This window comes from Salvelinus alpinus, chromosome 17 (genome assembly GCF_045679555.1).
Source record: "Salvelinus alpinus chromosome 17, SLU_Salpinus.1, whole genome shotgun sequence".
Classification (NCBI taxonomy): domain Eukaryota; kingdom Metazoa; phylum Chordata; class Actinopteri; order Salmoniformes; family Salmonidae; genus Salvelinus; species Salvelinus alpinus.
Window position 1 is genome coordinate 15,458,884 of NC_092102.1, and position 16,446 is coordinate 15,475,329.

Genomic DNA, 16,446 nt, shown 5'->3' on the forward strand with positions numbered 1-16,446 from the left:
TGCCGCTTTATTATACCTGTAGCCTACATACCTTTAGAAATATTTATTTATATGAAATCGTAATTATGAATAAAGTTTAATAGAACAACATTTTATAACAGAAGCCTATTTTCACAGTAGCCTATGGATTTTTGACAATTGGATCTTGCATATGAGTTCACAATTTTAGTCCGAATTAAATACACTCAAAAATCTTGAGGTTCTTCCCGCGTTGTGTAAAGGGAGGTCTTCTTGGAGGGAATTTACAAAAAAAGATAATCTGCAAAGGCCATAACCGTGGCAACCTGTCTGCAGAAAATCTAAGAGAAAAAAAATAACTTTGTTTACCCTATTGCGGAGAGATTCCAAGACACCAATTCCAAACCCGGAGACTCCAGACAGTGCACTAGACAGTGACCTTGAACTGACAAGCACTATTTCCTAACCTCCGTTTTTGTTTTGTAAAATAAGATATCAAAACGACTTATTTTCTCAGAACGACAGTTGAGAGTTGCTCACATTTGAATCCAGAAATCGTTTGGTAGGCTAGTGTGAATATGATATCAGCTTGTTGGAGAGCTGTCGAGGATCGAAGGCGTGGTGGCATTGGAGGGTCTGGTTTGCTGTCTGCCGCACTATAATGACGCTGCGGCCTCTATTCTCTCTCTGAGGTAAAGTGGAACCATTATATAATGCAGATTATTTAAAAAGATATGTAGATATTTAAAGCTATACTTTGCAATTGGTCGTGGACTTATCATGACATTGTTGCTGACGTGTTCTCGTCTTGTAATTTAGGTTTTTGTATTGGGAAACTTTTCCTAGAAGAGATGAATTCCTATCTTATTATTAATGAAGTTGTGAACTTAACCGACACCAAGTGATGTCCAATAATGCTCAGACAGACGTGTGTTACCCATAACATATAACCTTTATGTGCACGCGATGTTGTACTGCGTTGCGAGGCTTACTAACTGTTACAGGGGTCCGTAATGATTGGAGATGCAATTCTGAAAGTGCGCGAGATGAGATTAAACCTCGAATAATTCTAGGGAGCGTCTCCAATTCGACATGTTTATTTCTCGTTCTATTCAGGATCTGAGGCTCACTGGCCTCAGATTCTCGATGAAATCTGTCACTGCTGATGCTGGATCAAATAACGTCTGGGTTGCATCAAGTAACGGCTGAGTGGCAAATTGTGCTGCGGCAATGTAGTATGTAATGCTAATTAGACTAGTATTCTCAGATAACACTCCCTTGGCAGGTTTGTAAGCGCTTGTCTATGCAGGAAGACTCAACATGCAAGTACAAAATGCCACACACGTAACATTTAAATCTATTAAATGTTATATAACTGCAATGATTTTGTCAATAGGCCTTTTTTTGGTATTATTTAGCCCTGCCGATATTGTTATATAGTTAGGCTATGTTATAACGCATAGGCTAATATGAACATAATTTATTGTTCAAATTGATTTAGACAAAGAATGATAGATTCACGCTATAGCAGACCATCAGCATTACTAATAGTATTATATAGGCTTACGAATAGGATGGCAACGAGTTATAGTTTCTTTACCATACCCTTAATACACAGTTATATATAATGTCATGTCATTATAATGGGAAATCGTGCATGCTATTAAATTGAAAATCATGAAATAATGTGAGTGGTTAACATGTTTTAAGATCAATAGATGGACATTTTGCGCACGCACTTGAGTTGCACTAAAATACTTAGAGGAATATGCATTTATTAATACATTTACGTATTTATTAAGTATTTATGCTTAGGAAGTCATCCATAATATGATACTTTGTCACCAGTGGTATAGACATCTGGGAACCTAAAAGCAATGAGTCTAAACCTATAAGTATACACATATGCGCACCAAAGTCATTATATATTCAATTTAAAAGGGATATTAATATATGCTTACAAACTTGCAGATCTATAAATTCATTTGTTGGCCTTGCCCCGGTGGAAAATAGATAGGTTAAGCATGACGTAACTTCGGAAGAATTTAAATGAGTGTCCGTATAACTAAGATTAGATGGATTTAAGTAGTCTAAGTAGTATTTCCAGATCCCTCCAATGCAATTGATGAACTGATCTATGGACCAGAGGGGAGGAGAAGAAAGAACGAATACGGTATCATACCATCCATAGGCAGATTATAAAGACGGTATATGTTGACAATTTGACAGTCTTACACCACACCTGAACTTATGCACTGTTGGCTGCATGCCTTCATAGGAGGCGTTTTTAAAGAAGTGATTAGATTGTTTGCTGAGATGGAGCATTCATTTTTCCTGTAGTATTATATAAGAAAGTATTTTCCCCCAAAAAATTGCTCTCTAGGCTGTTAATTATATGAACCTTTTACTGCAGTGGGCAAAATCAGGGTCACGGAGTGTTTTTTGATTGTTTTAAACAAATCTACTTTGAAACAAAAGTATACACCTCACACACATGGTTATGGGCTTACAAAAAATACACCTGTAATGTCAGATGTAGAGTTGAAATGAATTACATTTTGTGTTAGCATCCTGAAATATGAAGACTGAAATATAAGAAAACTGTTTAACATAGAAACACCGGATTTTCAGCGTAAAAAAATGCAGATTAATTATGAAATTATGAAAAATAGTAATAACATTCCATCCATGAGGCCACTAGGCTACAGGCTATGTTGTGCAACCTGGATTTGGGGGTAGGCATAACATAGTAAATGTACATCCGGGATACAATCAGTATATCTTGCGTTTTGTATGGTATGTATTACTTTGTGGATGTCCATCATCCATTTTGTATGATATGTTACGAATTGCAATTTGTTCAGCATGTTAAGAATTTTCTAAACATATGATATGTTACAAATTCCAATTTGTGTGGCTAACATTAGCTAGGTGGCTAGGGTTAGGGGTTAAGGTTAAGGTTAGGGTTAGGAGTTAGGTTAGACGTTTGCATTATACACCCACCTTCTGACCAATCACCCTACTTTTGTTTTTGTTAAGTAACCTTCTGTCTTATGTAACCATACCAAACGTAAAATATCATACTAATTTGAGTGTCCCGGATTTACATCTACTATGTTACGTCCAGTCTATGAGACCAGGCTGTGTTGTGATGCATAGTAGATACCTACAGAGCATCTTCAGAATCACAAATCAACTAATTAATGGAATATGGTTCATACTCTCCGCTGATTGAATCACTTAAGTGCCCTCTGCTACCTTGTAAAGTTAATATAAAAGAACTGTGAGAGGCATAACAATCCCCATCGAGTCTGCCTACGAACGTTTATAGGGGGTATCTGTTAAAGTTGTTCATGTGAGAATATTATGTGAAATATATGCTCTTAAAGTAACCTTATTGAATATCGTCTGATTTTAACAGAGCCAATGGTTTCAACCCGCTGACCCCGATACTGTAAATATGAGTAGAGCGCAGCAATGAACATCAGTCTTTTCTTAAAACAAGCTTGTAAAAGAGGGACATCACAGCTTTATATGACATTGAATTCAACCGTAATTTGCTTGAAAACAAGATGTCCTATGCACCCTCTCCTTCTTGGAAAATAAATAGTTTTCATAAGAAATAATATTTGAAAACTTTTGCCAGCTAATAAAGATATTAAACGAGACTAGGGACAGTTTCACATATTTGTACAGTATAGCGTACAAACTGAGAAGTAGGTTTGGACTCTACTGGCTTCCAGAGAATAAAAAATAGATTCTACATATTTAATAAAATATTTATAGCACTTTTTTTTTTAAAGCATATAAACCCCCATATTACAGAAGTTAATGTTTTGTTTTGTCTGAGATGGACCAAGTGGGTGGTACCCTGGTGTAGAATAAATTAGCCCTCAGACCACGTGACTTGGGGTTGACCAATCAGTTGCACCCCCAGGTTTAACTACGTTAAATGTCAGATTGCAATAAACTAGAAGCTGTTGGTCGGGCCCGCGGAAATGGGCGAGCATAATCTTCTTAATCCCGGGTTTGTGGGACCTTTGGTAAACATCCACACTGGAGACACTTTTTACTTTCCGAATTTCAGAGCCTCGGGGGGACAACTGGCGGGGCTACCGTCTCTCCCCTACCCGAGAAGGGACAATGTTTGCTCCCTCCCGTGGAACCCATCGGAGCCGTGCAATGGATACTCTCAATCCTACTTTAGCAGCCCCGTGTCTATTAACCCTTCTTTCAACCGGTCGTGTGAAATTACTCGACCGGAGGAGGGTAAATGTTATTATAGCAACGGCAGCGCAAGCAACAGAGAGAGCTGTTCCGGTGGTGGCGGGAGCAGCCTAAAACGAGAGGATAGGGCGAGGGACACATCATCATCCATAACATCTGATCACGGTATGCACACTGGCATGGGCAGCAACAACAGTGGTGCCTTTTCCAAGTATGATTATGGGACCGAGCAACTCACTCAAGACCCGCAGTCCTGCCTATCTCTGGAATCCGATTCCAACTCCTCGCTTCTAAACGAGGGCAGCAAACCGTCCTCCAGCGACCCTCAGACCCTGGTGTCACCGGGAAACCACACCGTCCACTCGGGCAACATAACTGCAGGCGGAGGTGGGTCCCATTTTCATTCATCCAGACACTGTTATGTGAAATTAGAAATCCCAAAGATGCTTGTTTATTATCAAATGACTCGTACTAGTTCAGCATAGCCAGGGATTTGTTGTAGACTAGGTATTCGTAATCATGATGCTCATCACATTGTTTTGATTTTTGCCTGCAGGCGACTTGACTTGCATGTTGGACAAACGCTGCTAGGGGTTTGGGGTTGCCATACAATGTTCCATCATTCTTCAAGTGTTTGTGTACGGTTACTGATAGGACCAACCAGAAGGCTATATATAGACTGCAGACCATTTTAGTACACGGTCTTAGGTCTTACTGTCCTGTCTCAAGTCAGAGACAAAAAAATCTGAATAACCTAATCGATGTGAAAGTATCAGTTCAGTCTATTTGGATCATATAGCTTGTTAGAACATGTCTATTACGCACAGATTACGCACACAAATGAGTACAGTGATTTAAAGAGGTAATGCGCTGTGGATGACTGCATCGAATAGAGAGGGGTTTCGTTTTAATGACTCGTAAACTCAATTAATATCTGTCGCTGTGTACAATAAGGAGTCGTTTAATATGCCTGGAAACTGGTAAATAAGTAGGGGTATTTGCAAGGAAATATTTAGGCCTAATTATCACGTTAATGCAGCTTTAACTGCGTCAGTAAAACTTCATGTGACACAAACTACTGTAAATTAGTGGTCCCTTTGACTTTATGTATAAACACGACAAGAAGGACACAGAGAATTCCAGCTGCTGCTTCTGAACAAACATGCCCCATGTCATTGAATGAGATTCAGACATAGACTGCAGACCAAAACAAGTCAAGTGTAACACAACAGGTTGTGTGTATGTGCACAGCACAGGAAGTCACATTGTAAGGAGAGTATCCCCTCCCCTTGGAGGTGACCGTGAGCGTAATTTGTAGACCTAACTGTTGTGACTTATCCATCTGTTGTATGCTCCCTCCAGGTGCCCCGTGGTATCCGATGCACAGCCGGACCCGAAAGAAACGCAAGCCCTACTCCAAGCTCCAACTGGCCGAATTGGAGGGCGAGTTCATGCTGAATGAATTCATCACCAGACAGCGGCGGAGGGAGCTCTCTGACCGCCTCAACCTCAGCGACCAACAGGTTAAAATCTGGTTCCAGAACCGGCGTATGAAGAAGAAGAGACTGATGATGAGGGAGCAAGCTTTGTCCTTCTTTTAGAATTAGCAGAGATGCAGCAGCATACGGAGAATCGATTGATGGGCAGTATTTCTCCTGTCTGCAATTGCTATAAATGCATGCAAGCACCTAGCCTACTCTCACTCCATCTCTATCACACAGGAGGTACAAAAGGATCAGGAAGGTATTTGAGGTGTAGGTCCCAAAGAAAACGACCAAGTGATACTGCTGCCATAACTTAGAATCTCTGCAGAGTTGTGCCAGATAGTACTTCCTGTATAGTGTTATGGTAAACCACTTATACAGACGTTTATACACTTGTGAGATGATATTCTTGCGTCCCCCGCCGGATAGGCCTAAAGGATAGAATTAGTGCATGGTGTCCTAGACTCTGGTAAGTTCCCAAGCCCTTAAAAATGAATAATTGATTCTGATAAAATACTTATAACCGCGTAATAGTCATATGGCCAGTGAATATGAATTTGAAAACTAAATGAACTAAATTAAAAGCAATGTAGCCTAATAAGCAAATGAGGCCAGAGTGAGAGATTAACCCTTGTAATCAAGCCAATTCTCCAATGTAGACCTAACTGAATCATCTTTAGGCGCATTCATTGTCACTGACAGTGTAGATTGGTTAAGATGGAGGACATTTCCAGTTGTTTAATATCTCCCAAAGTTCACTTGTAAGTGATGCGAAACACAATACCCTCATCTACTTTTCGTGGTCTCCGCCACGTGTTTGGGCACGGAGTCAGACTCCAAGACGCACATCAGAGGATCTTAGAGATCCTTAGAGCTAAAATTCTAAATCCATGCCAGCCTCTTTATGAATGCAGCGCATTGAACTATTATTTTCCATGAATTCGTTCATGTGCTGACAACTTTTTCTAGATAGTTTCACTTTTTTTTATCGCCTCTCTCCTCATCTCCCCCTCTGAGCCAACCGCCTCTCATAACATTGGTGTTCACTCTTAGAAAAAAAGGATCCAAAAGGGTTATTCGGCTGTTCCCCATAGCATAGGGGACTGGAAAAGTCTCAACGGGTCCTTAGGACGTCCCAACTCTGACGTCACCCCATTGAAGTTGAAATTTAAAACGGTTAAGGTAGGGTTTAAGGTTAGAGTTAGGGTTTGGTAAGAGTTATGATTGAGGTAAGGGTAACCTTTTACTGCAGTGGGCTAAATCAGGGTCACACACAGTGTTTCGTGGTAGTCTTAAACAAATCTGCTTTGAAACAAAAGTATACACCACACACATGGATTTGTTTTGTTCTTAAATGTAACCTTTATTTAACTAGGCAAGTCAGTTAAGAACAAATTCTTATTTAGAATAACGGCCTACACCGGTCAAACCCGGTTGTGATACAGCCTGGATTCGAACCAGGGTGTCTGTAGTAACGCCTCAAGCACTGAGATGCAGTGCCTTAGACCGCTGCGCCACTCGGGAGCCCAATGGGCTTACAAAAAAGAAGACACGTGTACCATGTCAGATAAAGAGTTTAAATATATTACATTTTGGGTTTCCTAATATTACACTTTATATAAATCACAGAAGACTGAAATATAACAAAACCGTTTGACGTAGAAACACCGGATTTTGGGCGTTTTTTTAATGAATAATGCTAATTAATTATGAACTTATTAAAAATAATAATTACATTCCACCCATGAGGCTACTAGGTCATTTGACTGCAGGGAAGCTTATGGTTAGGGTTTAGGGTAGGATTCCAGGTAGAACCATTTTTTGTTCCGCGTCGAACCCTTTTGGGCTCCATGTAGAACCATCTGTGGAATGGAACCCAGATGGAATTGAAAGTGTTGTACTTGGAACCAAAATGGGGTTTTCAAAGGGTTCTCCTATGGGGACAGGCGAATAACCCTTTTACCTTCTAGACAGCAGCTTTTTTGCTAAGAGTGTTGGATCAGAACATATGAGGTTGCTGTTTAAGCGAGGTTTTGTGTTGGCTGCTATCAAAGAAAGATAGTTCTCATAGCTGTGCTGACAATTATTATTAAATTAGTATTCCACAAGACAGTTGCTGGATTTCCTTATGGTAATAACAAACTGAGGTGCATGTGTTCTATGTATAAATGCAAATCCCATATACACTCAATAAGCGTTGTGTACCTGATAACGGTTACTGATAGAAAAGCGCACATTTGAAATAGGCATAATTGAAAGTAGATATAAACTTGAGTGAAAAATAAGCATTGTGGAAAGAATGATCGTATTATAAACATACATGAGATACACAATCTAAACGCAGTGTGTTCTCCTTTAACATCTGGACAGCACACTGTATTATATTGAATGTATATGGATTAAAACCTATAAATGGCACTGAAAGATACTTGCAGCATGTTAGTGATTATGTGAAATATAACAAATGGTTAATAGATAAACGATTTCTCTGGCCCTATGAACTTTCAAAGTAGAAACGACTGAAAGATTTAAAGAAATGTCGTTGCATTTTAAGGCAAGTAAGTATGAAACCTTTATTATGAAAGTATTTATGCTTATTATTATTATATTATTATTATAGTATTGGTCGGAGTTGCTGACTATTATTTGTACTGTGCTTGCTATTCGCTATGTTCTATGTCTCTTACCTCATAACGTGTATCAAATTGTAAAAGTATGGAAATTATGTGATATGATGCTATTTACATCCTATTTGAGGATACCTTATCTCAATGTAAAAGTGTCTTTTGTTAACGTTCCGTTATTTCGTCCTGTAGATTTCAATCTCGCATTCCATTATTTGCGGTTGTAAGGGGATATGAAGTGACGTGGTTATATAAAATGACATGATATGGTACTATTTACATGCTATTTCAGGATACCCTGTCCTCAGTGTAATAGTGTTTTATGTTATTGTTCTCTTGTACAATATTGCATTCCCTTATTTGCGCTTGTGAGGGCTGCTTAAAACCTTTTATTGTATAAAAGTAATAATGACATGAATGTATCTATGTATGAGTAAGGTTTCTAATAAACAGAATCTTTAAAAATATATATAATTGGTCTTACCATCATCATTATGCTGTGATTTTAAATACTGTATTATGATGTAATGGTACAACAATTGAGTCACATTTGAGCATTACGCACGGATATTGCGTTGAATACACGAAATAATTCTACGATATACCTTTACTTTATTTCCCTTTTTCTTCTAAAAGAAACATTCTGAAGACCAGTAAGTTGAATATAGCTCACTCATCTAAATATTAGGCTATAAACAAACCTTGCAGTACAAAAGCCAGGTTGTCAATGTAGCTGAAACGCTAAACAGTGACTCGAACACACAATTGCCCTTTAAATCAGTCATATGCTTACATTCCAGTTATAATATCCTGAAACTAATACTTGGCTGAGTATTTTGATTGTGGTTAACCTACATGCTGTGTCAACAAACGTACGATTACTGTGGTCCGCAAAATCATTATTTAGGTCAAATTGATGGGGTATGAACAAGTGGCCTAAATAGCCATCTTGTTTGGGATTTTAAAACAATACGAGCACTCGCTATATGGAAAAGACAGCTAAAAATAAAATATGGAGTTCGCATTGTAAATATCAACCAAATAACTCTCAAACATAATTATCTTTGCAAATAAAAACCTATTGGGAATTAAGGCCTTGTCACATTAAATTGTCGGCTTGTGTTTTTTCTGAGTTGAGATCAGTTGTTGGCATTTCAGTGAACTGTAGCAGACCGGCTCCAGCGACCGACTCGTGGCACCAGCCAAGCGGTCTGAGTTAGTCCCTGTATGACCAAAACACATCCATCATACGCTGCTGCCACTTATGCCTTTTCCAATAGCTTACTAGCCTGTGTTGAACTAAGTATTTCACCAATAACTTGTGCGTGAACATGCATTCGTTGAGAATTTGGAAGACCGCACATTTTAATCATCACAATGAGGTGTTACTAGAAAACGTCGCCATATTCACTATCCCTTTCAGCTTCATTTCTTTCTTCTGTCATATTCTGCTTGTGATTGCCCTTTTAACTAACCTACACTCCAATGTGTGTATGTATAGTTTCTACGGTCAAGATATTGAGAGGTGCGTTAAGTCATCAATGGAGAGATGCATTGCACCATAATGCCTTTACCACACGCTCCAGCACCAGCCTCTGGACTTGCTTATAGATAAAGTGAATAAAGAAAAAAAGATAGAGAGAGAGAGAGAAAGAAAGAGAGCATATATTGGGTACTACTGTCGCAACTAGCAATCATCTGAATAATTGTTCAGATGATACAAGTTTTCGAATATTTCATACAAAAGAATGTAAGTTTAAATGTATTCAACCTAAGACATTATGGAGAAGGCATGGTGGAAATATGTGCATTTTTATGCACAAGGCAAAGCAATATAATGCTCCTGATTTGTGGTTGCACATGCAGTCTATAATAGTCTAAACGTGTTAGATTATAGAAGCGAATGTATGCACATCTTTTAAATGTCTAATGATTCGGGTTACATTGTGTGTTTGTACTCATTGGAGTTCAATATCAAGCGCCTTTGCGCAGAGATCACGCAGATAATATCCCTGCAGTTTCAATGTTGAACACTTCTTTGATGTGTGACAATATATAATATATTGTATTACTAAAAATATGAGTTGTGTTACTGGACCAATGTTAGCCTAGTACTGCATAGTATTTTTAATACGAATGATATAAGTATTGTGTATGTTATGTAATATATACATTTTGTCAGGATATTGTGTAGAATATGCCCTCATTTCAAAACAATTGTTAGTTATTTGTATCTTAGCAAATAGAGTACAGCAAATAGCCTTTTATTTTTCTCTCCGTGTTATTTTCCCTTTTCCAAAACACATATTCGACGTTGGGTTAGGTTATAGGCCCTCTAGTACATTGCGTAATGGCTACTTCTAGTGTTATAAACGTGCTTTTACGCATATGCCTACACATGCAATGAAAGCCAAGAAAGGTTTATTGTGCCGAGCAAAGTAAGCCTTGCGATGAAAAAGAGGCACTCTTGAGGATTATAGAGCCTTCAAAATATTGTGGTTATGTCACCGAAGGACCAATTTCTAAAAGCACATTTAGTAGATCTTCGTGTGGGCCTACTATAGATATGTTGGCTGCATGCGCAGCGATCTTAACAATGGCCTTGTTTAATGCTCCTGGGCGCTTTTGACTTTGAGACTGTCTAAATCTGTTTATGGTGGCTTGACTCCCTTCCCGGCCCGTCTCAAAGGTCAGTGAGCTGCACCCGTGCATGCCCTTCACAGAGAACTTCACCACAGATAGCCATGTGGTCAAGTAGGCCCCCGGCCCGGCCACCTTTCTCTCAGTCTCTCTCATACCGTTTATGGCACCGAGCTTGTTAGAGAGATGGAAATGAGTGAGAAATGGGCAATAGTATTTCCATGCACCCAACTGTGTGTGTGTGAGTGTGTGTGTGTGCGCGCGCGCGTGCGTGCGTGTGTGCATGCGCATGCGCGTATGAGTGTACTAAAACAAGGTCTACTTATATTATCCATAATGATATGTTACATTGTTGATTGGTGAAAAGAGACGGCTCCGTCAGTGTGTATAACGACCATAGTAGTATGAACATCTTTATGCTAATTCTAATTATAGCCTAATAGTAATGAGCTAATAAGAAAAGCCTAATACTTACACTGCCAATGCAAATATACCACTACTAGGCCTACTAATAATCATACTAATAATAGTAACATAATTTATAGAAGTAATTGTCACAAAATAAAAAAACATTTGAGGACGAATCCGAGGACGTATCAGAAAACGCTGTCCATTTAGACCCACATAAATGCTTGGCGTTTCAGCATGCGTACCAGTAGGCCCCCTATTAACGTTTCTTGGAGAGACTTTTTCTTGTCTAAATCCTTTAGTCCAGACAAACCAAACGCTGTGATTACTAAACCTGAACAGCGTATTCGCAGCTAATTTTTTAAATTTGTAACCGGCATATACCACTCACTGTTATGTGGCATGGCATGGTATGTGTTACCTTGTTCAATCGACAACAGGATTTTGATCTGCCAAAGCTCCACAGTGTGTAGGCCTATTTGTTATTTGTCTAAAAATACGCACGCACAACCTTTTTAGAGGCCTATTCACAGTTGTGGGGAGGGTTCTATAGCTTCTCCTCAGCCCCACTCCCCTCACTCCCCTGATACGTGTGGGCGGGAGCAGTGCACACATTGAAGGTCAAGTTAGTATGCACCTTATATGGATCCCTAGTGCACTAACAGACTGACTGACTGACTTACTGGGTGCAATAGAAAACTGTGAATTGTCTCAGACTGGGAAGACAACAAAAACAACCGTCTAGCTAGTTTCCTGTCTTGTCTTTTGTTGTACTTGCCATTGGTAAAATGCATTGAACACCATGGATCATTTGCTCACTTTGAGCTCTTCTGAACTTCTTTCAGTTAAGCCCTGTTAGCCTTGTAGTTAGTTGTGCAGCAGAAATTGGCACAGATTGATTCCGTGCTTAATTTGTGACTCTGGTATATACAGACGATGCATTGTCTTATATGTGAGGTAATGAAATAGGACTAGACTATACTACTTCTGTGAAAATACAGTATAGGGCTACTTTACAAAATAATCGCATACTACCTTTCATTTGGGCAATATGCAACATTCGAGCACCAGGCATATGTTGCCTGAATGTTATTTAAGTGTTGTGTAAGTCAATATGCCTAGGCATGCACTTTAGTGCTGCAAGCCTAGCTCATATCTGCGCTGTGCGTTGTTCAGTGCTCAGTGTTTAGAGTTCAATGCTCCGTTGCCTTTTGTTTCTAAAGAAAGGCGGGACTTGGATACCCGTGCACAGACCTAGTTAGCTCACTGATCAACACAGCCGCGACCTCCTTCTTTTGCTAAATTAAATACTTTGGCATGCCAATGTTACATTTGATATATGCGTCGCGCAACATAAAGATAAACACATATATTGAAATCGTCGAGCTTTGCCATTGTGTCTGAAAACTTACTGCATGGGAAATGACGTTGATGAAACTAGTTTTGACTTGAAAGGTTAGGTGAAAAATTCGGAATGGGAAAGCCATATGGCAAATGGGATCCATGGTTATTAACAAATACATCATAAAAGGGGTTTGCTATGCTAATTCATCGTTTTAAACAATAGCACAACAATAAAGTAAAAAATAAAAGTAGGCCTAGAAGACCTAAGTCAAATGTAATTATAGCAATAACTTAAATGGGAAAACAGGCCTACACTTGCAACATGAAATAGTTTCATTTGAATGCGTTTTGGTATCGATTAGACATGCAGAAATTAAACTCTTTGGTTGTTGTTGTTGTTTCTTTGCTGTAATGTATTCCATTTCAGACACACATCTAAGGTAATTTACACATGTTTGTTTGTTTGCAATATACACTATACATACAAAAGTACGAAGAGCTCATTGACTTACGTGGCACGGCCATAGGATGCCACCTTTCCAACAAGTCAGTTCGTCATATTTCTGCCCTGCTTGAGCTGCCCCGGTCAACTGTAAGTGACGTTATTGTGAAGTGGAAACGTCAGGAACTGCTAAGCCGTGAAGTGATAGGTCACACAAGCTCACAGAATGGGACCACCAAGTGTTAAAGTGCGTAGCGCGTAAAATCGTATGTCCTCTCTCGGTAGTGCAACACTCACTACCGAGATCCAAACTGCCTCTGGAAGCATCAGCAAAATAACTGTTCGTCGGGAGCTTCATGAAATGGGTTTCCATGCCTGAGCAGCCGCACACAAGCCTAAGATCACCATGCGCAATGCCAAGCGTTGGCTGGAGAGGTGTAAAGCTAGCCGCCATTGCTGGCTGAAGAGGTGTAAAGCTAGACACCATTGCACTCTGGAGCAATGGAAACGCGTTATCTGAAGTGATGAATCACCCTTTACCATCTGGCAGTAGAAGAGCAAATTTGGGTTCTGCGGATGCCAGGAGAATTCTATCTGCCCGAATGCATAGTGCCAACTGTAAGTTTGGTGGAGGAGGAATAATGGTCTGGGGCTGTTTTACATGGTTCGGGCTAGGCCCCTTAGTTACAGTGAAGGGAAATCTTAATGCTACAGCATACAATGACATTCTAGACAATTCTGTGCGTCCAACTTTGTGGCAAAAGTTTGGGGAAGGCCCTTTCCTGTTCCAGCATGACAATACCCCCATGCACAAAGCAAGGTCCATACAGAAATGGTTTGTCGAGATCGGTGTGGAAGAACTTAACTGGCCTGCACAGAGCTCTGACCTCAACTCCGTCGAACACCTTTGGGATGAATTGTAACGCCGACTGCGAGCCAGTCCTAATCGCCCAACATCAGTGCCCGACCTCAGCAATGCACGTGTGGCTGAATCGAAGCAAGTCCCAGCAGCAATTTTCCAACATCTAGTGGAAAGCCTTCCCAGAGGAGTGGAGGCTGTTGTATCAGCAAAGGGGGACCAACTCCATATTAATGGCCATGTTTTTGGAATGAAATATTCGACGAGCAGGTGCCTACATACTTTTGGTCATGTACTGTATTAATCTGTACACATTTTGCAATAAGATTTAATTATTTATGCAAAATAAAGCCTCAATCATATGATACTTGTTGTTTATAATATAGCCTACAAACTAGTCAAAATGTTTATTTCAGTGTGAATGATTTATGTATTTAGAACTTCTGAAAAATATTGACTTTAAAAATATGCTAATTTAAAATACACCTTTCGACATAGCCGACAGCCGTTTGTGGGAAGGAATGTTTTTTTTAATGTAGGTGCAAAATAATACATGGAGGATTTATAACTGTTTACGAACAGTTATAAAACTGTTTATAAATATAGTCTGTTTTGGTCTCATAATTTGGTCTCATAATGAGCCGTAGTATAGTTAGGCCTGCTATTATTGCATTTTTATTTAATTTTAATGAATGTTCAAAAGTAGGCCAAACCTTAGTTGGTTGTTTTGGGGATGCCGACTGCACTGTGCCTCGCTGCAGTAAAAACAAGTTGACCAGTCAATAACATTTACCATGAGCAGAAAAATACATCACAGGATAAATAGGATGGCCACCTGTGGTCACAAAATAACCAGCCAATATGTGTGAAATAATTTGACACTTTCACAGAATTGATGAGGATATTTTATTGAGCGCACTAATGTAAAATGCTTTTGTCAAACCCACCAAATTATTGTGCGTAAAATATTACTTTGTGCGAAAAATAATGCAAAGCTGTTTAAATATCCAAGCAAGGGAAATCATTTAACTTAAATGCATATATTCTATCTTTGTGATGAGAGGACTAATCAACGGCCTATTGTTTATCAATCTTTGTGCTCCTAAATTCCAGAAATAGACTCTGGGGAGTCCGTTTAACAGCGTTTATATCATCTGATCTTGTAACCTATACTGGTTCTCAGTGCAGATGCTTTCACGCTATGTACGTTCACTGAGACCTCAGTAAAAACAAGGGCCTTTCTTGTTGCGCTTGAAACTGTTAGCAGCTTATACAACCACGTTTAACAGCCCGACTTACATCCAATTAAATGTATCTAGGCCATGAGGGGACAGTAACATGATTACACACGCTTCGAACATTTAGCCCTGGCTTCAGACCGCTTTAATTTGAGGCGGGCCAGGCAGGCCGCGCGCGCCTCTCAACAGGAAAACGTTGCCTTCCTTCCGTTTTGGTGCTTAGTGTCAAGACAATGTCTGCGTCTGGAGATGGTGCATCTGTTTTTTTTCTTCTTCCGTTTGAAATAAAACAGGAGCAAAAATATGGATGATGAAATTATTCACGGCATAGTCTGTCCCCGAATAGCAAAGGAATAGGGTTGTTTTTGAATTACTGTGGCATTTGGGCCTGGCATTTTGGAAATAAATCTACTTCATTTGTCTAGATTTGTGTTTATTGAAATGTATTTGGTTAGGCCTACATATTCCCATTCTAAATCAACTAACATGGTAGCTTAATTACATTTTAAACTATTTGTACCATTCTGATAACATTGTTCCCTAAGATTAGCAACACCAATGATGGTACCACCTGTGAGACATTTTATGTACATTTGGATTTTCTGAAATGGAGGCCACAAATGTTAAAATCTAAGGTACTCCACCTTTTAAAAATAATTTACTAAAGTAATATGATTAATAATTTTGCTCACAAAGTTATTTCCTTTCATTTAAATTGACTAACACCAAGTGACACTTTGGATTTAGACACCAAATGATCAATGGAATCGCCAAATGTATAACATACTAAAAGGGCGTGATTTGCTAATAATTATATATAGTAGGCCACTCCCACGATAAGTTTGCCACTGGAGAGAATGCTCAAGGTCTGTGTATATCTTTGTAAACAGTGATGTTCAAGGCAGCAACACACTGACATCAAACTGAGTAACACATTATAGGTCTACTAGTAAAAAAAATAGTATTTTAATAGCCTTCTTTTATTGATCTATATAATATATGAAATACTTTTGTTCAATGTCTAGCATTCAAAATAATATATAGATATCTCTAAATCTCTAAAACATGTCACTACACCTCTACACATCACCAGCGGGACAGGCTCATTTGCTAGCCCCCAGTAGTTTCTACAATGCATACAAATACATGCTTTGCAGTAGAAAGGACTTGTTATTAAATAACAGTTCAATAAAACGGAACATGTATTATTTGTCACGTTTTT

General features: G+C 39.1%; 1 protein-coding gene across 1 annotated transcript; it reads left to right on the plus strand.

The window, feature by feature from the left end:
- The first annotated feature begins 3,918 nt into the window (after positions 1–3,918).
- On the plus strand, positions 3,919–5,923 carry LOC139542247 (homeobox protein Hox-C12a). Its single transcript, XM_071347444.1, has 2 exons — positions 3,919–4,572; positions 5,548–5,923. The coding sequence occupies exons 1-2, from the start codon at positions 3,957–3,959 to the stop codon at positions 5,784–5,786; spliced, it is 855 nt and encodes a 284-aa protein (XP_071203545.1). The 5' UTR covers positions 3,919–3,956; the 3' UTR covers positions 5,787–5,923.
- Positions 5,924–16,446: the final 10,523 nt, after the last annotated feature.